The 25,045-nt window shown below is 39.6% G+C and overlaps 1 protein-coding gene across 1 annotated transcript; it reads left to right on the top strand.

The window, feature by feature from the left end:
• The first annotated feature begins 162 nt into the window (after positions 1 to 162).
• On the top strand, positions 163 to 13,585 carry LOC129092419 (inactive pancreatic lipase-related protein 1-like). Its single transcript, XM_054600367.1, has 13 exons — positions 163 to 194; positions 270 to 318; positions 805 to 956; positions 1,758 to 1,877; positions 3,050 to 3,184; positions 4,357 to 4,465; positions 5,117 to 5,236; positions 5,588 to 5,704; positions 7,136 to 7,254; positions 9,346 to 9,475; positions 10,350 to 10,464; positions 11,457 to 11,624; positions 13,486 to 13,585. The coding sequence occupies exons 2-13, from the start codon at positions 270 to 272 to the stop codon at positions 13,553 to 13,555; spliced, it is 1,404 nt and encodes a 467-aa protein (XP_054456342.1). The 5' UTR covers positions 163 to 194; the 3' UTR covers positions 13,556 to 13,585.
• Positions 13,586 to 25,045: the final 11,460 nt, after the last annotated feature.

The raw sequence follows: 25,045 nt of genomic DNA, 5'->3' as shown, positions 1-25,045 counted from the left end.
AATTCTGAACTGCAGAGAAAGGTATGACTATGTACAAAGCACACTATGGGTGACTTATTGTTGACCTAACCGTCTTACATGGTGGTCTGTCACCTGTGTGTTTTCCCACTCCTACGTGGCAAAGCGGCACCTGGCTGGAGTGCTTAAGTAGTGCTGCGTACAGGCGCTTCACTACCTTCTTCTCTGGCCTCAAGGTAAGAACACAGCACGAACCTGTTCACGTCTTGGTTCCACTTCTTTACAACCAAACATTCTCTTAACATCCACAGATGTCACACCTGTGGATTCTGCTCTGCTTCCTCGTTGGTGCATCATATGGTGAGTTGACTTTCATTTCTAGATTCACTTTTACTGAAATGGCTACCAAGTGAGCAGAGTTAACAGAGTTAAGGTGCTATGTTATTGCTTTATGATTTGATGTACATCTTCTACAGGTTTCCTCTCTCTTTATGAAGCTTTACATTGTCTGACAGAATCACAAACAGTATATCTGCTTGTTCCCGCTCTTCTTAAAGCTATATGACGATAACACTGAGTGAAATATTCAGACCTGAGTCAATACAAACCATTTTGACAGCTGAGATCAGCCATCTGCTGCCTGCAGTTTAACTTCAGATTAAATTTCTCACCTAAAGGTCTGTGTGTAGCACGTCTCCAGCCTAGAATGCCTGAAACTTGGATGAATTAAGAGGATGATTTTTTGTTATCTGATATAATAAAACTGCATGATCGCCATGGTGAAATTAACTCCATATAGAAGAGTTAGGGTTTCTCTAAGTGGTGGTGTGCTGTCCATGTCCACAGCGGCCGAGGTCTGCTTTAATGAGCTGGGCTGCTTTGCTGACCTGCCTCCCTGGGGGGGCACTGCTCAAAGACCAGCCTCCGTCCTGCCCTGGAACCCCGAGGAGATCGGCACCCGTTTCCTCCTCTTCACCCAAAAGAACCGCTACTACCAGGCAAGAGAAGGCTTTCTTTGCTTCTGCTGGTTACAGCTACCAAGGAGCTGTTAAGGCTCATCTCTGATATGTATGTGAAAACTATGTGTGTGTCCACCGTGGGGATTCCAGTAAATCTATTAAAAGATACATTTTAAATTTCATGTTCAAGTCTATCTTTAACAATGCTCACATGGTTATTGGTTGCTGAAATGTCTCCTCTTGTCAATACTGGCCCAAAAATGGAGTCAATATGAGGCTTCAAATCAAGTGGGTTTCATTTTGTCACCATTTGCCATTTTGGACATAAGGACCAATCACAGCAACCAATGATGCTACCTTTAAATAGGTGGTGTAAGAAAACATCGAGTACCGCAAGACTATGTTGTGTGATACTGTATCAAATCTCAATATCATGCACTCAATCATTTTTTTATTAAAAGTTTACATGCAAAAACTGTGCCCTCTCACAGTAGTGCTATGATGTTGATGTATGATGTTATAGGTGCTGAGATAAAAACCAAAAGCAGCTCCCAATGATCTGATTGCATAAACATGTGTGTTTTCTTAGATTTTTAATTCTTTATTTTCTTTATACTATAAAACTCACTAATCTAAATTTGATTAAAAAAAAGTCACATTGCTTAACACAACATATTGAATCGTAAACCTTCATGATGTGTATGGTATGGCCAGATCCTTGCCAATATACAGCCATAGTTTTTTTATGTACACATGGGCATGCTGGGACAGAATTATTAAAAAATGTAAACCTGTCCTTAAAGCTTCAATGTTTTCATCTTTGCTTTTCTAAACTGTCAGGAGATCAAGGCTGACAAATCTATCACGGTATCAAACTACAGCGGGATGAGAAAGACTCGATTCATCATTCCTGGGTATTTGCAGAAAGGAGACGAGGACTGGCCACAGGAGATGTGTAAGGTAAAAACACCAGATGTGAGGAGCACACAATGACAGTTTGATCACAAGGCTTCAGAAAAAATAAGCTACTGAAACTTTAAACTCTGAATCTGGCCTTCGGGGCCGTGTTAACACAAGGAGGACTCGGCCCCATAATGAGGATGAGGTGTTAACCCTTCGTCTCCCTAACTAGTTGAGTTTACTGTAATCTCATATACCACAGTGTATAAACACAATACACACTACCGTTCAAAAGTTTAGAATCATCTGTTCTATTGATGTTATTTTTTCCTTAATGGATGACTATTCTAAAAGAGATAAAACACTGTAATTTAGACAACAGATGTTTTATTTACATGTGAAATATTTTGAATGAAATGATTCAAAATTTTTGTGGACATCCCCTCAGTGTCATATTACAGAATACTGTTGAATTTGATGTTGAATTAGTTCGATTATTGAACTGTAAATATTGATTGAAGAGGTTTAAACTCTGATTAGTTCATCTGATATTCCAACAGTGCTTCTGTTTCTATAGCGAATATGATATGTCAAAAAAACCAAACTATCTGCACAGTAGCATTAACTTTATCAGGCCTCTATGGACTCTGTGATAGGTTGGATGTTTCTCAAAGTTATTTTGAATAAAATAGAGGTCCTTATTATCAGTCAAAGATTATCAAAAGACCAGGCAACAGTCTGTGTGACCTTTACCCTCTAACAGGGGTCTAGTCATTTGAATGTTCTGAGAAATTAGTCCAACCATTGGTGTCTTCACAGCTAAAATATCTGAATGGTTGTGTACATATTGTAGCTTGAAGTTAAGCAGCTATCCTAACCAGTGTTGGATATTGGATGAAGAAAGACCATGTCCGTCTTTTAACCTACATTTTGGAATAGATGACATTTTAAAATACCTCGCAACACTCGCTTACATCCCTTTGCTTTAAGTAACTGATCATTTTCCTTTTAGATATGGTATTTATGGTTAATTCTATTTTGTTTTCTTTAGGTTGTTACCGTCCTGCCTGTTATACTTTTATTGTGAAGCACTTTGAATCTTTTATTTTGAAAAGTCTTATATGACTTTATATTATATTTTACTAGGCGTTAGAAAGAAAATAAGCTTTTGGATATTGGGTGAAGTGACCATTTAACCCTAAATCTTATAAAATGTATGTTGACTGTTGTAGGTTATGTTGAAGTGGAATAATGTGAACTGCATTGCTGTGGAGTGGAAGAAAGGTGTGAAGACTCAGTATGCCCAGGCTGCCAATAACGCCAGGGTGGTTGCTGCCCAGGTGGCATCCATGATCACATTCCTCATGGTAAATACAGCTCCTCATTGACCGTCACTGGCACACTGTCGGTATTCCTACACATCAGCATTCCTTATCAAGGGGAGGGACATTATGGGAGATACTCTTTGTTGATGTCTGATTCCCAGTACAGAGATAGTGTAGGTAGCTTTTTAAACTGTTCATAATGCTGGGCTATTGGTTTCCCCCGGCTTCAAGTCCTAAGCGAGGCCTACTGTATCTCTTTAGTGGACACAGATACAACTGATACCTATATTCCATCTGACTCCAAAAGCAGTAAAGACCTTTACATACGGGTACAGGACATATAAACTACATACAATTGCAAAATACTCGCCAAGGGTATATGCCTAGGGCTTTTAATTTGAAAGTTTAGAACGGAAGGAGAGGATCTGTGGCTTCCTTTTTCAAGGTTGAAGTGGAAACTTTGCATAAAGCTAGGTTCAGAATGATTGTTTAAGTTATTTGACATATTTTAGGCAAAGGTTTTTACAGAGGGAATCTTAATTATTATTATAATACAATGTTGTATAAATCAGTCTATGAGTTATACATGAACAAATCCCTCTGTAAAAACCTTCAGAATATAGATGGGAATGAAACTGTAAAGTATGCTGTATGTAGGTGCTACTGAATTGATTTATGGCTCAGAGTCTGAGAAGAAACGGCATTTGAAGATATGTTTTGATTTAAACTAGAACCCTGCCTCAAATGAAACTCCGTGTTCAACATTAAATCCAAAAATATGACATTGTGAGATAAATAATCAATATAAATAGATTGACAAAATGTGACGTATAGCCGTGAAACTGTTAGAATATTATGTAGTATGCCTCTGCCAACCAGTGAAGTTACAGTTTCCATCCATGTCTGTCCAAAATGTCATCACTTCATCATTTTATCCTATTAGGCACATATATTAATGACTGACGATGAGGCTTAGAAAGCAGAATTAAAATTGAAGACAGTCTGTTAAGATACTTCTCCATCCAGAGAATGTTTGATTGTATGTAACACAATATGACGATAATGATATTACTGCCTTCAAACAGCAGACACAAGCAGAGAGAGAGGATGTATATGAGTACATACAAAAGCTGAAGGACACACTCTATGTTGTATGTATGATAGTGTGGTAGATGCAGTATCTTTGACTTTAACATGCATGTTACATGACGCAGGGTAACTACAAGCAAACAGCTGATAAGTTCCATATTATTGGACACAGCATTGGAGCTCACGCTGCAGGAGACGTTGGTAGCCAGATCAGTGGACTCGCTCGCATCACAGGTAAGCCGGCCTTCACAGTGGTCTGATAGTTGATGTCACTCACTGTGTAGAAACAAGAGACCACTATTGTGGTATAAAATAATCTGGTTGTATTTTTCATTTTCTATAAAAATATTTAAGTTTTGAGTCTTAAAAACACAATATTTATCATTATTGTTATCATGTTTTCTTCAACACCGCCCTGTCCCAGTGGGCACAGAAACCTTTAGCTTAGTAAATCCGCAAAGTTTCCCTTAAAAGAGTTGTATCTGTTATCAGAAGGTAAGCAGGAAAGTAATCCCAAGAGAGTGACATGTTTAAAAAACTGTTCATAATGTTATACTACTAACCAACAATGTAGTCACTTCACATATTTATAACCCCCCAGGAACACAGAATGAATGGGTTGAAAGCAGCACATAGTCTGCAGTTCATCACATTAGCCTCTGGTTCGAAGACAGTCTGGACTTGGCTCATTTTGAATTGCTATTCCGTAAGGGGTGAAAGGGCATTCCTGTCTGACACTCCTTTGGCAATCTACAGCCTCTTGATTTTGGGCAAATGGTGTTCTTCTTTGATGCAAGTCCACTGTGTGATTTATGTCGCTGAGACAGATTAGTTTCTTCCTTCCTTTAATCCCTCTCTGATGTAATAGTACCTTTCTTTTCTCAGGACTAGACCCAGCTGAACCTTACTTCCAGGACACTATTGCCTCCGTACGCCTAGACACCAGCGACGCCTCCTTTGTGGATGTCATTCACACCGATGGACTACCTTTCAACTCTAAACTTGGTAAAGAGCAACGATCGATCACAATGAATGGGATCAAACTGGACAATTTGCTCATTCTTCCCTTCTTCTACTACTTTCTGAAACACTTAGTAGTATGCATTGCAGTAGTTTTTACAATGTGACAATGCTTACAGAAAAAAATGCAAAAAATATATATTAGGTGCTCTTCAAAACAAACATCCATGTTTTGTATATTTCAATTTACCATCTCTATGCTAATTTCAAAAGTTGTATAATTGTTGAGTTGACTTAAAAAATACTGAGGCTTTATCATCTAGATCAAATTTTGGTCTGATCTAAAAAAGTATTTTGTTTTTGAATAAAATATGAGTTCTGTTTTCATGATCTCAGGTCTGGGAATGTCGCAATCCGTGGGCCATATTGACTTCTACCCAAACGGAGGAGAACTGATGCCCGGCTGTTCAGCCAACAGAGGCAGACCCACTGACCTGGATGCCATCTGGGAGGGTGAGAAAGTTCAACACATTGACACATTTCAATTGACAAAATGGAAACATGATGATCACTCTTTCTGCCTCCCAAACAAGGACTGCAGTCCTTCACACTTGCCTTCCTTCTATTGTTGTGTAGCTGTGCTGGTAAATAAACAGCTGTTGATTTCACAGAATATTTTATATTAAAAACAACTTTATTATCTCAAGTTCAGTGAACATTACTCAGCTGGTTTCACATGTTCTCAACGAATGAGGTTATTCGACTTGAGCTCCATTAACTACATTTTAAGGCAGTGTTTTTTTAAGACGAACAACACTTCGCTGAAACTGCTTCAGAAACTGAAATCTAGAACCTTCATGAAGGAATGACCATTGTTATACTATTTAGATATCCTCTACATACTACACTTCAAGTGTTCTCAAGTCATCACAGGCATCCTTCATATACATGACACAATGACTAATGCATCCTATCTTCTCAGCAATGCAACTTACAATGCAGATCCCCCTGTGGAATATTGGAGTTGTCCCAATGGAAAAATCGTAAAGAAACCCCAGCCTTAGTTATTCCTGCTGGGTCTATCTGAGCAAATATTTTCTAATATGGATGACGACAGCCTTCCTTTGACATGTGCCGCTGAGTAGCAAGGCTCAAGTAGCAGCATTGGTGCCATGCCTGGGTCTGGGTCTGAAGGGGGGTGTTGTTGGCACAGCTGAATCTGCTACTTTTGATCCTATAGATAAGAGAGGGACAGTGGGAGCCAGGGCTGCATAGCTGGAGGTCTTGGATAGTCTGGTGATTGCCTGTACTGGAGGAGAAACAACAGTCTGTCTCTCTCTGAGACTGTCTCTCTGTCACACATTCTTACTCTGTAAGATTCCAAAGTGATCTCATCCTTTTTCGCTTCAGTAGAAGCGCCCGGCATCCATGTTGACTTTTGCATATAATCTTGATGCAGAAGGTTTTGCCGTGGCTAACATTGTAAAATGAGGTAAACTTTGTGAAACTGTAACTTTTAGGTTCAGACAACATAATGAGTTGGTTTGGGTGAGAGAAAAACATAGTAGTGTGGGTTTCCATAAGTATGTCTTTTAGGTAACTTAACCTACGGACGTAACAGACTCAGTGACGATGTCAGTCAAAATAACTCAACATTTGGTTCCACATAACACACGAATGGCTGTATCTTGGGTGAAAGTCCTGTGTTTATTGGACAATTCCAGCTCTGAATTCATTCAAACTTATAGCAGGAAAGTCTATTATATTTGAAAGTGTCACTCTCAGTTGATAGCTTCAAACACCCAAATTTCTCTCATCTATTTATACCAAGCTATCTGAAATACAAGATTTAAATCTATATTCACATCTCTTCACCTGCTCCTCATTAACACCATGTCCCTCTTACCTCTTCCCTGTCATCACCTGTTCCAATCTTTTTACCAGATACCATGAAGTTTGATGCCTGCAACCATGTCCGAGCATACGAGTACTACAGCGAGAGCATGGTTAAGGGCCAAGGCTTTGTAGGATTCCCCTGCTCTGACAAGGGCAGTTTTGAAGCAGTAAGTCTTTGGTACAGCTGGTGTTAAAGTAGTGTTTGTCTAACTGGTTATTTTTTGGGAAGATTTACTTAATGAGTTTGAGGATGGATGTTCAAACATTTTAAATAACTGAAAGAGTTGACCTGGAATTGTTTTAGTTGTGATAAGAAACACAAAACCATGCTTATTAATAATGTCATTGAACATACATCTATGTCCAATATTCAATTTCTAGTACTGTGATCGTAGTACCACTATGTAAAAAAATTGTCAGTATCAACAAAATATACTTAACTAACTATATTTATCAAATTTATGCAAATTGTTATAAGTGAATCGACAGATAAGTAGCTTAGGAATACTGAACTGGTTGAGGTGGAACTAACTTGATATCATAAAGGTCAATAACACTGCATCAAACCGTAGGTTGATGTTTTGATCATAAACTCTTTTTTTCGGTATATTTAAGTAAAGCACAAGTACACAGGGCGACTGTGGCTCAGTGGTAGAGCAGGGCCTTCTTTCAATCATAGGATCGGCAGTTCGATCCCCTTTGCCCAGTGTATGAATGGGTTTGAAAGTTACTTAGAGTCCTGATGGGCAGGTGGCCCCTCTCATGGTTGCTCCTGCCATCAGTGTATGAATGACTTTGAATGGGTGAATGACGACAAACTGTTAAAAGTGCTTTAAGTGGTCGGAATACGAGAAAAGCGAAAAGCACAGTCCATTTACCATCTAACTTGTACACTATTTGAGTTTATTTTGCTTACATACTACTACGTGACATGTTTCTTCAAAGGCAAGGAATGGGGTTAGAAGCCACCGAGCCTTAGTGGCTGGTCAGAGCAGAAAGTGGCACAGGGAAATCCATTAAAAAGCTAATGTGGCTAGCAAGCCACATGATACGTAGCAGATTACATGCTAGCACTAGCCAGTCACAACCAAGCCAATTGAGCTTGCTTGCTAGCTGTCTCAGTCGGTTCTCTGATTTTAGAGATTTATTTTGTACCTCCAGATCCAATTTCAATACTGACATGGAACCACGCCACAACGTACTCCAACAGAACAGGGTGACATCAAATTGGATGGTTCAACACAGCTAATATGAAGCTTTCAGTTTGGTCTCTGGTTTGTCAAAGTTAACTAAAGTTGAGAAACTTGTTGAAGGATCTCATCTCCCCGAGTGAATCCACTCATTGCAGTGATTCCACTGTAAAGGATATTATTATTATTATTATTATTATTATTATTATTATTATTATTATTATTATTATTATTATTATTATTATTATTATTATTATTTTATTACAGTTATATTTTTTGCCACCAGTGACTCCTATAATGAATTAGGGTCAATGGAATCAAACTGTTAGTGTAGAACAGGACATTAATTACAGTAACAGTTGCATAAAAAGTTGTATGAACTTGGATTAGTTGATAAAAATAGTGTCTAGAGCAGCTTCAATGACCCCAGCAAAGCTTCTGGTGGTACAGGCCACAGACGAGGGATCTGGGAGGCATCCTATGGCCTCAATTCAGAAAGTGACTCAGATGGAGAAGGGGGCCATATATCTCCACCATCCCAGCATGTGTATGGGACTGCCACCTGTTGCTGTATGACACTGATATGGCTGTGAACCATTTCTTTGGTTTTAGAAGTTGATTCGGCAAGATTGGATTTTTTTTGTTGGAGCTGAGGGGGCGATGTAAATGGGCTTCCCTCATGTCTTCCATGGGGAGGGTTTGTATCTGCAGCTGTTGGTGTTAATGACAGTTAATCCCTGCTTTGGACACATGTCCTGATCAAAGGAGGCCTGGGGAGCGCCGAGCATGACCTCATATGACAGCACCTCCTTGTCGTTCACCTCGTAAACGCTCTCCAGTGTTATTTCTGCTGCCATAGCTGACAGTTACAAAAACAGCCCGCTCCCACACTGTCACAACCAGCTACATTCCCCACCTTCATATTTATAAGGTGGCAATCTGCAACATGGTAAAAGGAGTGTAGGGGGGGAAATGTTTCGAGGTTGTCACTTTTCCCTGACTATTCATTGACTCACTCCATCACAGGGTGAGCTCATTCTTCACACCTCTGTGTCCTTGTCTCCACAGGGAAAGTGTTTCCCATGTGCAGACAACATGTGTCCTCTGATGGGCCACTATGCTGACAAGTTCACTGGGATTGATGGCATTTCAAAGACAAAGTACTTCCTCAACACAGGCAGTTCAAAGCCCTTTGGCCGTAAGTACCCTGCCCTTCCTTGTAAGCATGACTTACACACAGGTTGTAAGAAATCGCTGTTTAGATTTGACTGTGAAGAACCACTGAAGCATTTTTGTATATAATTTCAGTTTTTCATTCTTTCAGCTCAGTTGAAGAATAAAATACCAGATTTTCAAGGGACTGGTACCATCTTCCACTCCACTATAGGCATAAAAAGTTTAGAATTCGGTCAGAGGCAAAAATGCCTTGTTATTCATGAAAACAAAACATTTTTAGTATTATGGTAACATAAAGAAAAGAATATCAATTTCTTACGGTTGCTTCACTACTATGCCATTATGTTGAATCACAGCGTACATACTTTCTCCATAATCTAACCTTCATTTATTTCATTACCCCGATGTACACTGATATTACTATACTGCAGAAAGTGTAAAGTATCTATGTATTTATTTGTTATATATTTTTTAAGTTAGGAAAGCACTGTTTAAGTCAAGCCTGATGTTTTCATACGCATTAAAATAATTATCCAATTAACTTCCACAGAGTGAAACATACAGCTTACTAATTCAAAACTAGTATCTAATCAATCCTCTGAAGATACCCAAAGCCCAGGTATCGCTAACGGTAACCGACCTGAAAAAGTCAGATCGATAGTTCATACCAAGTAATTTGTTGAAAGATTTGTGTGTTCCATTATCTGCCAGGCACTGAGCTGTCGATCTTCTAGGTTTTTATTCCAACCACAAGCTAAAGATAGCAGGTAGACAGCAGGTTTCACTGTGTTATTTGATAATCCCCACCCATGGGAAATGATGCATGTATGAAGATGTTCTGACACTATGGTGTAATCATGTGACTGCTACTACTTCCTATTTCTTTCTGTCTCTAGGTTACAGCTACAGATTGATGTTAACCCTGGATGGTCCCAGCTGGTCTAACCCAGGCTTCATGTATGTGGCACTGGCTGGAAACACCGACAGCACCCAGGAGCACCGGCTTCATGTGTAAGAATGTTATAACACTGTTCTATGGAACACACCAAGGAGGTTGTGTCCATGTGACACCGCTGCTTGTTGTCTGGATGTTGTGCTTGTCTTTGTTGACCAGGCCTGGGAGCTTGAACAACTGTACTGTCTCTTATCAGACCACGTGACTCCCTGCTGCCTTCATGATACTCACTGAACGCTTCATTTTACAGCTCAGACACTGGAGCACATTTCACTGTATCTCTCCCTGGAATGGCAGGAGCACGAGCAGGGGATATTACGTTTTTTCTTTTACAATTGGTAACACACTTTCTCTATACTGAGATCACTTCTTCAGAACAGTTTTTCTTCACCAACATGCAGCTCAAAGTTGCCAAAGTGAAACTAAAGTAATTCCAGTAATGCCATACAAAGCTATACATATTCACCATTGTACAAGACAGCTAAGGATATAGAAATACAACAGTGCTAGTCAACCCTGTCTTCTGCATTTGGCCACAAGTTGTAATGACATTACACCTTATGTCCTCAATTGCAAATACACTTGCATGTCCGATCCATCACTGCAACCTCATCTCATCCCTACTCGTCATATTTTCCAGCTTGAGCAGAAGCCTTGTCGTGACGCAGTAGGTTTGCAAATGTTTAATGATAGAACATGTGGTAGTGAAACAGTTAAGGTTAGGTTTAGGCAACAAAACTACTTGGTTAGTGTTAGATTAAAATAATTTTGTGCCACTGATCACATTTCACAGTAAGAGACACCAATAAACAACATGATATATAATAAGACATGAAATACGTTCTACGGAGTGGTTGATCACAAAGGAAAACATAGTTGTATATATCGTAACTGCAATGAAAGTGCTTTTATTTCATATAGTATTATATTACTGCAACGTGTGGACTGAGTCTGTGTAATAAGTGAACAACACGTCACAAACTATTGCAGTAACGCTGCTCAGATTGGCCGTTAAAAGACGGGTTTTGAAAGCAATCTGTTGTGACAGGGGCATGATGGTTTCTGGAAGGACCTATGAGATGCTGATGGACGCTGAGGTGGATATGGAGGATGTGACAGAGGTGACGTTTCGCTGGAACAACCACGTCTTTAACCCCTTGAATCCCAAGTACGGAGCAACCAAAGTGGAGCTGCAGAGAGGAAAAGACAGGAAGATGTAAGTTGTATTTTTCTCTAATGACTGGTAGGAGCCACTTCTCAAAATTGAATGTGAGATGGCAAAGAGTGAAAATCAAGTAAATCTACATGGTAACTTTGTGTCAATCATCTGCCATGTTCTCCAAAAAACCAAACATTGGTTTGGTGGTACAGACTGTGTATATATATATATATTGGGAAACATTTTGGGACACATTTTGGGACATATATATATATATATATATATATATATATATATATATATATATATATATATATATATCACTCCTGTTTAATTTTTGGGACATTTTTTATATGTTTTCCATTGAAATACATTGACAATTAGGTAAAGTCAGCATGATTATGCTAAATGATGCTGGTAATAATGATACAACAAAGGAAGTGAAGCGTCAAGTGAACAGAAAACAGTCTATATTGTAGGTTTGTGGTGTAACCTGTAAGACAGCAGAGGTTGGTAGAACACCACAAGAATCCATCGCACAAAAACTGTTGCTCTGCAATTCACTTCTTGTCATATATATATATATGAACATGAGTTAGGTTCAGCTATGACCACGGTAATAAACACATCATTGAATTTGCACATATCCAACAATGTTAACGGAAGCTGAACATTCTAAACTGGTCCAGTTTATGGCAGAGCTGTTGAAATGGACTGCATTAGATTGTGAATGAAGGTCATTCACACAAAGAAACAGAAAGTATGTTATCCAATAGCATTACATTACATTACATTACAGTCATTTAGCAGACGCTTTTATCCAAAGCGACTTACAGTCAGTAGTATGTTACATATCATTCACCCATTCACACACTGATGACAGGCTACCATCAAGGTGCCACCATCAGACTCTAACTAACATTCATCATCAGTCCACACCGATGGCCTTCAGGAGCAACTTGGGGTTAAGTGTCTTGCCCAAGGACACATCGACTGCCGAAGCCGGGTATCGAACCACCGACCCTCTGATTGGAGAACTACCTTGCTCTCCACTACGCCACAGCCGCCCCAATAGCATGATGTTACTAATGTTTGAGGTCAGTTAGACCGAAAAGGTTGAACTCTCTGTTTAATCCGTAGGAGAAATTCAAATAGACTTACTCGTGATTTGAGAGGGCTTGCATAAAAAGTACTATAAAACCATTTTTTTACAACTGGGGTCCCTGAGACCCCAAATAGAAGTAATTTTCTGCTTCTTAAAACATGTTATCAGTATCAAATCAAGTATATAAGCCATTCTCATAAAATCAGGAGAGGTCCCAAAGTATCGACATGATATAACATGGATAAGTATGTTTTTGAGGGGTGGTGAAGAGGGCCACTAACAGAGCATTAGGTTGAATGAAAAATGACAAGAACTGCTGAACAGAGCCCGGCTGTGATTCTGTTGTCACACTGGAGCACATGTCGTGGACAAACTGTAGCCACTAGAGGGCAGCATGAGACTGCCATAGTGCTCTCTAATGGTGAGGTCAGCTGGGGGGTGTGGGGTTGGGGTGCCATGGTAAGGTACAGAACGTCTCCTTGTGAGTTCTACTTTCATATCTTTACGAAGCATCTATCAATATATATTTTTTCAAAAACATGATAATGGGGTAAAAGATTATCCACATGCTGATCAGAACCAAAACTATTTTATTCCAGATTTATTAATTATTTTTGCAATTATTTGTGCTGCTTGTCAACACACACATATTTCAAACAATCAGTGCAAATGTATTCCTAAGTATTAATGTGACTGAGTTACTCTGCTGTTTAAACATCCTTAAATGCACTGGATTAAAAGTGATACTTAAACCAAAATATTAATTCATATTGTCTTCCATATTGTCTCACTCAGTCTTTTTTTCTTTCCCAGCGCTGTCTTCTGCGGAACACAGAATGTGGTGGAAAATGGGATCCAGCATGTGCTTCCATGCCAAGCTTAAGCCACAACTCTTTCAATAAAGATTTTTCATTCAGGCCCCTTCAGCTCTTTATTTGATCCTTTGTGCTGTGCAGGATGTAATAGCTTATGAATGTCAGACAATGAAGGTAGAATGACTACAGGACAGAGGACTAAAGAAGATCAATAACGAGTTCACTTGAATAAACAAATAAGAAAGGAAAAAATAAAGGAAGTAGTGAGAAACAGTAAAACATCTTTGTATTGACTTGAGAGATAAGAACTTTGAAAGGAGGAAACATTTAAAGCCAAAAGTTCTGGACAACAAAACCACCAAAAAGAGACACAAAACTACCACAAAGAGAAACAAAAACCAACAAAGAGGTGCAAACCACTATTAAGAGGTGCAAATCCACCTCAAAGAGATGAAAACCACTATTACAGTTTTTCTCAGCGAAAATTCGGCACACTTTGCACAACCTTCACTTCATGCACCAATCGCTCGACCCAATTTGGCACTACTTCACACTCCCTTATCTGCATTAGACTCTGACTTTCCTTCTTTACACTCTGATGTCAATTACACATCACCTTGTTGTCAAAACACTACACACAATGTTCAGTTGTTGCACACACTTCTCAAGTAAAATCTCAAAGCATCAACCTACAACACACAAATATTCAAATCTCTAAACATTCAGGTCTGTTGAGCAATTTGCAATCAGGACTGCAGCATAAAAGTGCCTCGAGCCTCTGTTGTGTTTGGTGAACAATGGAGAACTTTGAAGAGATCGACAACCAGAGAAGGAGAGGGGTAAGAGTGAGAGGAGGAGGAGGAGGAGGAGGACAAGGAGAAGAAGGAGGAGGAGGAGGAGAAAGAAGAAGGAGAACGGTCATCTCTAATGAGATTCAGGCCACTGTGGTAGACCATGTGCTCCACCATGGTTTGAGCATGAGGGAGGCTGGCCAGAGGGTCCAACCAAACCTCAGCCGCTTCACAGTTGCTGCCATCTTTAGAACCTTCAGGATGGAGAACAGGTACGAAATCTATTTGCCTTGTGTGCTGTAATACTGCATATCAATAGAATACAGTGTGCTCACAGTATTTGTATTTTGCAGGACTGAAAGAGAACCACACCGTGGAGGAAGAACACACACTTTCACAGCCGAACAGGAGACTGAAATTGTAAATATGGTTCGTGAGAACAACGCTATCACACTCCGACAAATACAAACTAGGATCCTGGCTGACCACGCTACATTCAGGAACGTCCAGACCGTCAGGCCGGTTTACAGTACTGTACTGTTCTGTGTGTACCCAAATAAAACTTTTTTTGCTGCATATTTGTGTGCTGTTTTATGTTTGACTATGAAAAAAGTCGGCCTACACTGAGACATTTTACAAAAGGAGAAATGGCTCATTCTCCAGAGTCGTTGTCATTCATATGGTGTGTTCCATTTCTATGATTGTGTTTTCAATTTTGCACTTCAGTGTGCTGTAAATGCTTGGTAAAAATGCTTAGTTGTGTGTACTCAATGAATGGTATGTGTGTGTCATTTGAAAATATGGCTGTGTGTACCAAATGAAAACACGAGTTCCATTTTGTGAACAGTTAAGAGATTTGATGGCAAAGAGTCATCTTGCAAAGGGAGTGTCAGGTTTAGCATTTTGTGTGTGAGGTTTTCAGTTTTGTGTGTGCAGTTTTGAGAAAGCTGTTATTGTTTTGAGAAACGTGTGTTAACAATTGTGAAAAACTGTAAGAGATGCAAAACCACCACGAAGAGATGAAAACCACAAAGAGAGGCAAAACCACCATTAAGAGATACAAAACCACCACAAAGAGATACAAAACCACCACAAAGAAAAATAAAACTACCAAAGAGAAATAAAAAAAACCACAAAGAAATGTAAAACCACCACAAAGAGATACAAAACCACCAATAAGAGATACAAACTAACCACAAAGAGACGCAAAACCATCACAAGTAGATGCAAAACCACCATAAAGAGACACAAAACAAACACAAAGAGATGTGAAACCACCACAAAGAGATGAAAACCGCTATTAAGAGACACAAAACCAAAACAAAGAGAGGTAAAAACACCATTAAGAGATACAAACCAACCACAAAGAGATGAAAACTAGTATGAGATGCAAAACCACCACAAAGAGACACAAAACTACCACAAAGAGACACAAACCCTGACAAAGAGAGGCAAACTACCATTAAAATATACAAAACCATTACATTACATTACAGTCATGTAGCAGACGCTTTTCTCCAAAGCGACTTACAGTCAGTAGTATGTTACATATCATTCACCCATTCACACACTGATGACAGGCTACCATCAAGGTGCCACCATCAGACTCTAACTAACATTCATCATCCAGTCCACACCGATGGCCTTCAGGAGCAACTTGGGGTTAAGTGTCTTGCCCAAGGACACATCGACTGCCGAAGCCGGGTATCGAACCACCGACGCTCTGATTGGAGAACTACCTTGCTCTCCACTACGCCACAGCCACCATTAAGAAAGCCCAAACCACCAAAAAGAAAGAAAAAACCCCACAAAGAAACACAAAACCACCACAAAAAGATGCAAAACCACCAGAAAGAGACGCAAAACAACCAAAAAGACACAAAAAACACCACAAAGAGACAACAATCTACAACAAAGAGATGCAAACCATCCAAATGGAAACAAAAAATAAACCAAAAGAGTGAAAAAAGGTCTCAAAGACAAGCTTCCTGAAAGGGGTTCAAAACGATCGTAAAGAGAGAGACAAATAAATGACCTCAAGTGAATGCAAAACAACCATGAAATAATGCATAATTACCATAAAGAGACCCAAACCCACCACAAAGAGACTCAAAAAACACCATAATGACATGCAAAAAGGAAGTCATGACATGTTCAATTCAATTCAATTCAATTCAGTTTATTTTGTATAGCCCAGAATCACAAATTACAAATTTGCCTCAGAGGGCTTTACAATCTGTACACCATGTCCTTAGACATCCTCTGTCCTTACACCCTCACATCCTCTGTCCTTACACCCTCACATCCTCTGTCCTTAGACCCTCACATCCTCTGTCCTTACACCCTCACATCCTCTGTCCTTAGACCCTCACATCCTCTGTCCTTCCCACATCACATTCACAGGAAAAACTCCCCCCTAAAAAAAAACTCCCCTAAAAACCCCTTTAACAGGGAGAAAAAAGGAAGAAACCTCTGGGAGAGCGACAGAGGAGGGATCCTTCTCCAGGATGGACAGAATGCAATAGATGTCATGTGTACAGAATGAACAGCATAACAGAGATACAACACATTCAATGTATATGACATAAATGATTCATATAATAAGACTACTTATAATAACAGCAGCAATTATTACAGTAGAATTATAGCCATGAAAATAGGGATAGTAATGTGACTAATAATAATAATGGAAGTAGCAGTGGGTGTCAGTCGGCTCACAGCAGGAGGCACGACTACGGTCCAGGTACCACAACGATTCATGGAAACCTGCAGAACGAGAAAGCAAAAGGGCTTCAGGGTGGAAGTAAAGCTAAAATGCTTAATGGTACAGGTAATAGTAATAGTAATGTGACTAGTAATAATAATAATGGTGGTAGCAGTCGGTGTCAGCAGGGCCGTAGCAGGATGCACGACCACGGTCCAGGTACAGCCACGATTTATAGAAGCCTGCGAAGCGAGAAAGCACAAAGACTCCAGGGTACAAGCAAGTCAATAAGCGTAATAGTACAGGCAATAATAATAGTAATGTGACTAATAAGATGTATGATGATGTTGTGTCCTTCTGAGTCTTGCTCCTATGTAGGAAGGGTGGGGGATCTTTTACATGTCTTTGACCATTGTCTCATAATCTGTTCGTGTGCCCACACAAACGCACAGAAAGTCCCTGCAAATGGACCCTACTCATTTACTTAAGTTTGCGTATTAATGTTCAAACACTGCTGATTCTCAAAAGATCTGTGAGCTGTGACTAAATCAAGGAGTGCATCTTTAAATGTGAGCTCACAATCTCTATTCATTATTTTTCCGTCCTTGTAGTGGACTGAGAATTCTTATAAATTCATATAAAACCGCCCTTGACAACTTCATTGCTATTTATAGGGCCCCATTACTGCAGTGTTATTACTGTCACTTCAACAGGCTCAACGAGAGCTGCAGTACGAGGAATACTTCACGTGTCAAATTGTTAGTGTCCCTTGTCTTTCTCTCTCATCACAAAGCTAACTGTTCCTCGCTGCCACGGCCTGTCAGGACAAGGAGAGGGTAAATATTACCCTTATTGATGTTGAAAGACATCAGGCTCCATTTGTGCAAACACAAATCAACAGTAAATTACATGGTGAGATCACTGCTTTCTCCTGCTCATTTTGGATACAGAATGGTTCCGGACAAAATCTTGTCTAATGTGTCACATATATCTGTAATTCCAAAAGGCCTCTACGTGGTCATGTGTGTATGCGCAGGGGTGTGTGTGTGTGTGTGTGTGTGTGTGTGTGTGTGTGTGTGTGTGTGTGTGTGTGTGTGTGTGTGTGCAAAGCACTTATTAATCTGTCCATGGCCTTTCGCTGGCTTATGAAGTCCTGATTGTGTGTCATTGTTTTGGCTTCATTTATTTGAACACACACCCCGTAATCACGCTCGCAAATATACGGCTTTAAAAAGGCGAGCTGCCATTTTCATCATGGCACTAACAAAGTGCATTTGAAATGGCTCTGACTTCCCCTGAGCTGAGCCATCAGTGCTCACACAATACCAATCAGAATGAAAACTCTTGACTTCAAAGCTTCAAGCTTGACTACATTAATAATATTAATAAAACAGCAAATTGAATGTGTGGGCTACAAGGTGGGGGGGGAAGTGTCTTGAAATCCTCCGAAGACATCCGTCTTTGTCTCTGACTCTTGTTTCTCTTTTTATTATTGGCTCATTGAAAGTGAAGGCTAATGACAAAATAGCGGGCTAATTCCTGTAATTATGTGTGTTTGTCAAAGGAAATTTGCGAATGACAGCCCTTCTTTTTCTGATCTTTAAGCCAGTAGCTTCGGGGGTGGCATTGTTACTAACAAAGCATGTATAGACAGGTCATGAATTAGTGAGGTATGGATGTAGGTGGCAAGAGAAAAATAGCTCCCCTGGGGAAAGCTTGCACAACAAACTTAACCCCTGGCCGTTAGCTGCATTCTATTGTTGTCAAGAACAATTCTGCGTGAGCAGAGGAGTAAAGAATTCACATGCCTGTTGTTGCGAAGTTGAGGTAAAGCAAGAAATAAATGTCCAAAACCAAAGCACAACAGGAATGGTACGTTATTACATTATAATATGAGAGACAACGCTGAAAGGAGCAGAGAGAAACGGTAAACTGCCAAAGGGGTTTTGAACATTTCAATTGTTCATCATTTTCCAGAAGCTGTCACAAGAAGAAAGGTTAAGTTTATTTGACCTCCATAGTAAACCTATTTTGAATACCACAATTGTTTTTGACCTTCATAATAAATTGATTCAGCAGAAATGTGAGAGTATACAAAGGAATGTATTCTGTGAACAGGAGGGAGGTTGAATAGAGGCTGATGGTTCAGACCGGGTTCAGTACACTCTTTATACAGCAGATGATGACTTTTTTAGCCTGCACTAATATTCAACTATTTAAGTAGGCAACTCAAGAGATGTTTTGGCAATGCATTCACAGACGATACTCAGTTTGGGATTCATTCATTCTTGGAGTTATACATTTTTTTTTGGGAGAGTTAAATAACCAAATGACTGTAGCCATGTCTTCTTGGTCAGTAGCAGTGGCTATAGCTGCTCACGACGGCTACCCAGGTCCTATCTACGTGTCATGGCTCTGGAGAGCTGGAACAAGCTGGAAAGAGAACTCCACACATAAATGTATTTACTGACTAGTAGGGAAGTGGGAACAGGTGAGAAAGAGGTTCGTTGACTGCAGGGCTGACAAGAGACAGGGGAAACTAATCAGGACGCGACAGATGATCTACAAAGGCGGGAAGACACACAAAGGGGATACTAAACACTAAATCTAGTAAATAACATGAAACAAGAAAAAACATAAAAGACAGAAGACCCTAGACAACTCATAAAAGTCAGAGGGCATAGAGCCAGACTGCTACACTTTATCCCATTACTTCATTTTCAACAACAAATAATTCCCATGAGGACAAGTCTCTCTAAAAAGCATCTTAGAAATGTGCCTTCTTGAAATTTGAAGAAACAAATCAATGAATTAGTACTTATTTACTGCTATGGGGACAGTCCTGGAGGCTTCTCACTAAACAGCTCAGGGCAGCAGCTCTGCTCTGCCCAGTTTTTAGAGCTGGGGAACCAAACAGTCAGTGTTCCTCATGAAACAGTCTTCTCTCTTGTCGAACTGAATCATTTTTTTTTAAAAATAGTTCCGATAAAGCTTGTGGATTGTCCTTGTTTGTTTTCAGGTGTGGCCACAAGGTGCCAGAATGAGCCGTTTCCTGGTTGGCTCACTTGAAGACACAAAACACGTCAACTTACTTGGACGAGTAGAACCATGTAAATCCAGTACCCCCAAATCTGCTGCATGCTGTGTATTTAGCTTGTATTCTGAATGAAATCTAAATATATCTGATGAGGTGTAAATGCATCCTGTGTGACACAATGTAATAACACAAGCTCATGTGCCATAAAGTCAAGTCATCATGACTCTCGGAGCAACTCTGTCTCCCCCTTTTGCCGCTAGAGGTCTCACTCACCATCTACCTTCAGTGGGCGGACGTGTCAATCAGGAGGTCACAAAGCACTAGTGCCTGGCCAATACATACAAGCTTGACTGTTACCGTAGTGCTTTCCTTTAAATAGACCTATTGGCTATTATGATACTGTAATATTCAATAAAATCATCAATCCGCAATATGACATTAGTGCAATTAAATTACATTAACGTTACAATGTGTTAATATTATGTAAAATTTCAAAATTTTAAAAAGTGTTTAAGCTTTCTACATTATCATTGTTCGGAGACTACAGTATGGTTGAGGTTAGGGCAACTAAGACACGTAATGTCCACCTCTCTCTCTCTCTCTCTCTCTCTCTGGGCCGTTATCAGAGCTTACCTTGCTTTGTTCACATAGCTTGCCCAGCTATAGGCATGCTTTCAGTGCATGTTAGTGCATGTGAGCGTTCCACATTGGTTAGCTCACGTTGGCAGCTCTTTACTGCTCGCTGTTAGCACCTTTAGCTATGAGCAGCTGGCTTGTTGTCGCCATGTTGAGAGCTGTTAAGAAGCAATTGAAATACTTCAAATCCTGTATCTTGCACCTTTAAAGTTGCTAAATTATATATTTAGAGCATTTATATTGCAGCAAATAATTAGGTGACTATTAGTGATGTAAAGATATAGTGGGCTTATGTCTTATTGAATCTAGCTATGCTCACTCATTGTTTCTGTGACAGGCGTGAACACCAGTAAATAGAGATGGAGTTCACCATACTCGTCATCTGAGAACACACCAAAGTTTGTTTGGAGTGTTCTGCTGCTCTCAGTCTGCCTCATTCAGTCAACACAAGCCTCAATGTGTGTGTGTGTGTGTGTGTGTGTGTGTGTGTGTGTGTGTGTGTGTGTGTGTGTGTGTGTGGGGGGGGGTAAGTGTGTGTGCCTGTTAAGTGTTCAGGCGTACCTTTACACCTGGACACTTAAGAAGGTTACACAAATATTCAATTCAAACAAACAAATTCTAATGAACTTACATTCCGTCTGTTTTCAACCAAGTGAAGCTCTAACAAGCACAAAGAGTGTCAAGCCCCCTGTTATCGTCCCATGATTTCATTGGTTAGTCATGTAGCTCTGAAGCCTGCCATTAACTAGAAGAGAGCGTGCATGTGGGAGGGCAGCCGAGCCGGCGACTAAAGGGCCACTTGGAGAGTTTGGGTCCCTCTAGATTGCCGTAGCAACTACTCTACTTCATAGCTATTTGAGGGAAATCGGCCACACCTATTCAACCCACTCACCCTGTCTCACAGTCCCCATCCCCTAACCCTCACACACACACACACACACACACACACACACACACACACACACACACACACACACACACACACACACACACACACACACACACACACATACCACATCCAAGCTAAAAACAACCTTGCCCTGTTAAAGGGTTGAGTGGCTCTCTACCGCCACTTCTGTAAGAATAATACACTCACTGCGTAAATGTATTCTGGTTACTGAATAAGTGCCTATGTTTGGTTTCATATTCTACAGGCTGAATCACTGGTGGGGTGTTTAAAGGGAACTAGAAGAAACAAAACTGGGGTTAATGGAAAAGTGTTCCTGTATGGGAGTTTTTGTAGAAACAACAAAGGGATTTACTTTTTTAATTTCTTTTAGAGGTTTTGCAGTGAAGTCACAACTCTACTTGGAGCCATGTGTGGCACCATCCTTAGTAACCGATCCAATAGAGAACTGGCTGTGTGTAAATGATGTCTAATTGAATTACCAGGGTACCTGTAATCCTTCATGGTAAATTGTTTTCTAGCTTTAGTTTGACCGTTAATCTGAACAAACGGCAGGTTTCCAGTTTCATTAAAATGGTAACATGATGTAGTGTAGCTGATGTTAACAAACTACTAGCCTCTGCTAATGCTAGCTATGTAAAGAGTTGTGTGACCCTCAAAGTTGATAACACAATTGCCATTTACTTATGAAGTTTTTTTGAAAATTAACAAAAAGGCAAAATTATGCAAATGCAGTAATTATCTCCGTTGAGATGTTGTACAGATTAGTTTAGCAAGGAAACAATTCTTTTTATTCATGCAGCTGCTGTCCAAAAGGGTCCAAGAGTTTCCAATATGGCTGCCAGGAGGATAACAATGAAAGATCTCCTTAAATGTAATGAAATATTATCGGACTCTGGAAAGTCATTACAATTTAATCAAAGGCATTGTCTACTATATAAATGTTTTTATGGCAAAAATTACAATATGTAAAAATTGAAAATGTCTTGCTAGCAGGCAACTGCCACAAGCTCTTATTTTCTTTAATTAGGTGCAATATCTTGACTTCTGATGAATACATAATGGATAAACTATTTTGACACTTTGGTAGATGTAGATGAGCCTTCTTTCTCATAAAAGTCATAAATGATGGGTCGGACTATCACTTCTGTCCTCATGTGTAAATTTCATTTCACTGAATCCACTTGGTGGCAGTGTTGCCTCATAAGATTTGGAGTAACCCAGGATTAAAGGACATATGATGTAAAAATAGAGTTTTAGTTTTTATGTACCTGGAGGGAGTTAACATTTGATGTATATTCTATCCAGTATACATTTCCATTTGGGCCAACAAACAAATAAAGCATCCATTATTTCCTCACAATAACTTAATTCCGTACAGTGTGCAGAGTTACTGTCCAATGACAACATGTATTTGGTGATTTTGCTTTGCTTTTAGAGAAAAATTATTCCACTTCTTAGATCAGATCAAAAAACATTTACAAACTGAATAGATGATCTAAAATTTGACTGTTTTACTCCTGGAAATGGTTGCAATGTATACATTATAACTGAGTTTAAATTAACTGAATGAAAATAAGTTAATAGTTGAAATAATTAATACATTTCATATACATTAAATCAGTCATATTTTTCTAGGGAGGGAGGATTTTAGGAAGGTGCATTAGGGCTGTTGTAGGTAAAACAACAACAAAATGAAACTCAGAATTTCTGGGAATAAAGTTTTAAATCTACAAGAAAAAAATAAAAATATTTGTCCCATATTTAGAGACTGTCTGAATTCTGTTGTTCCTGAGGTAGTGTATATGGTAAGGAAAGACTCCTGAAGAATAAATACGCATTTTCTTTAATGTTCTTTCTGTGTTCATCAACTGAATTGTTCTTGTTTGACCTGTTCTGTTCAATGGGTTGTCAGACAATTCCTAAAGACTGACGTTTCTGATGTCCTCTCCAGGTCGCAAACTCTGAGCCTGAAAGGTGAAGCAAATGCTATGAGAAAATGACTCTACTTCTCAGTAAACATTGTAAACATGAGTTTATGGTCAGCTACACTGTCGTAGGATTTAAATACATGAATGACTGCAGTATTTGTAAAATCCTGGCATGGCCATGCGTGACATTTGGGCCTGTTTCGGCTTTGCAATTAAAGGAAAACCCAGATTAAAGGAGCAGACGCTACACAAGAGAATGTTCTTTGAAATACACTTACATTTTATTGGTGACAGTCTTGACAGAGAATACCTGGCATTGATCGAAATACACCCATTACTGTGGGAAAAATGCAGGACCACAACAAGACATTTCAGTAACTCAAGATAAAAACAAATCCTTTGCATCAATAAACAACGAAGGAAAAAAAGTGTACATTGTGTTGCTTTGCAGAGTGGCTGAGATGCTCCTAACTAACTAAGCTCAATCATTCTAGCAGTAACATATTCTGAATGATTGTTTATTTTAGATAGTGTTAAGCAGATGCTTGTACATGATGAAAGCTGGCTACACTGCTACCTCAAATCACTGAACCGCTTCATTTCTGACTGATTGACCCAAAATCAGACATCTCAGCCGAAATGTCTGACACGCTGAGAACAGACGGCTGATGTCAGCTCAGCCAGTCTTCATAGCATTCTATCATAGGTATAAAGCTGCTACATAACAGTGTCCTGTGCACTACATGATCCTCAAAGTTGCATTACATTGTAATTATCTGACCAAAGAAACAATAGAAACATGGTGTTATTAAACCCTTCCACTTGATACCCATCCTCTGTGAGGACAGAGATGTGTGGAAAGAATAAAAGGTTATTAGGTTAGTTATCAGTAAAGTATGTGAAGTGCTGCTCCGCTATAGAAGTTATGAGCATTAACATCAACATCAGCTCAGCAAGCAGCAGGGAATTATACGCAACCCAGGGGACTCCAACACTGTGATATCATCATCATCATCATCATCATCATGTGGTAAACCTTGATTTTGTGCCTTATAAATAGCAATCACTAGTTGTCTGCTGTTGTTTAGGCATTCCCATGTGACGCATGCAAACCATGCATTACAGAAAGAGTGCTGGAGACAGCATCTATCGCTACTTTGTACATTGACACTGAAAAGTGAGACGAACCTTGATTTATAGTTCAGATAAAGAATCCAAGAAAATGGCTTAAAACTTGCTATTAGATCATATCATTAAGATATCATGATCCTGGAAAGAATGAACACACCTGTGGGAGCTGCCGGTCGATGCCAACGACTCAAAGATGACTTCCAGTACTCATCACAGAGATGTGTTGCCTCTTTACGGGATGTTTTATGTGTAGCTCTATGCTAATCAGCTAGCTCAGAGTCTTGTGAATAACATCTGCCTCCTTGAATTGTGTTTGGCTGTGGTGACACTCACGCTCTTTAGCATTGAACTGAAAGCGCCAAGCTGTATCCACAGCAGAGAGCATTCTGTATGAAATGAATGAAACTTTGCTAGCTAATGC

This window comes from Anoplopoma fimbria, chromosome 6 (assembly GCF_027596085.1).
Source record: "Anoplopoma fimbria isolate UVic2021 breed Golden Eagle Sablefish chromosome 6, Afim_UVic_2022, whole genome shotgun sequence".
NCBI classification, from domain to species: Eukaryota; Metazoa; Chordata; class Actinopteri; order Perciformes; family Anoplopomatidae; genus Anoplopoma; species Anoplopoma fimbria.
Note: the sequence above shows the minus strand (reverse complement) of the source record. Positions and strands in the feature narration are given on the sequence as shown.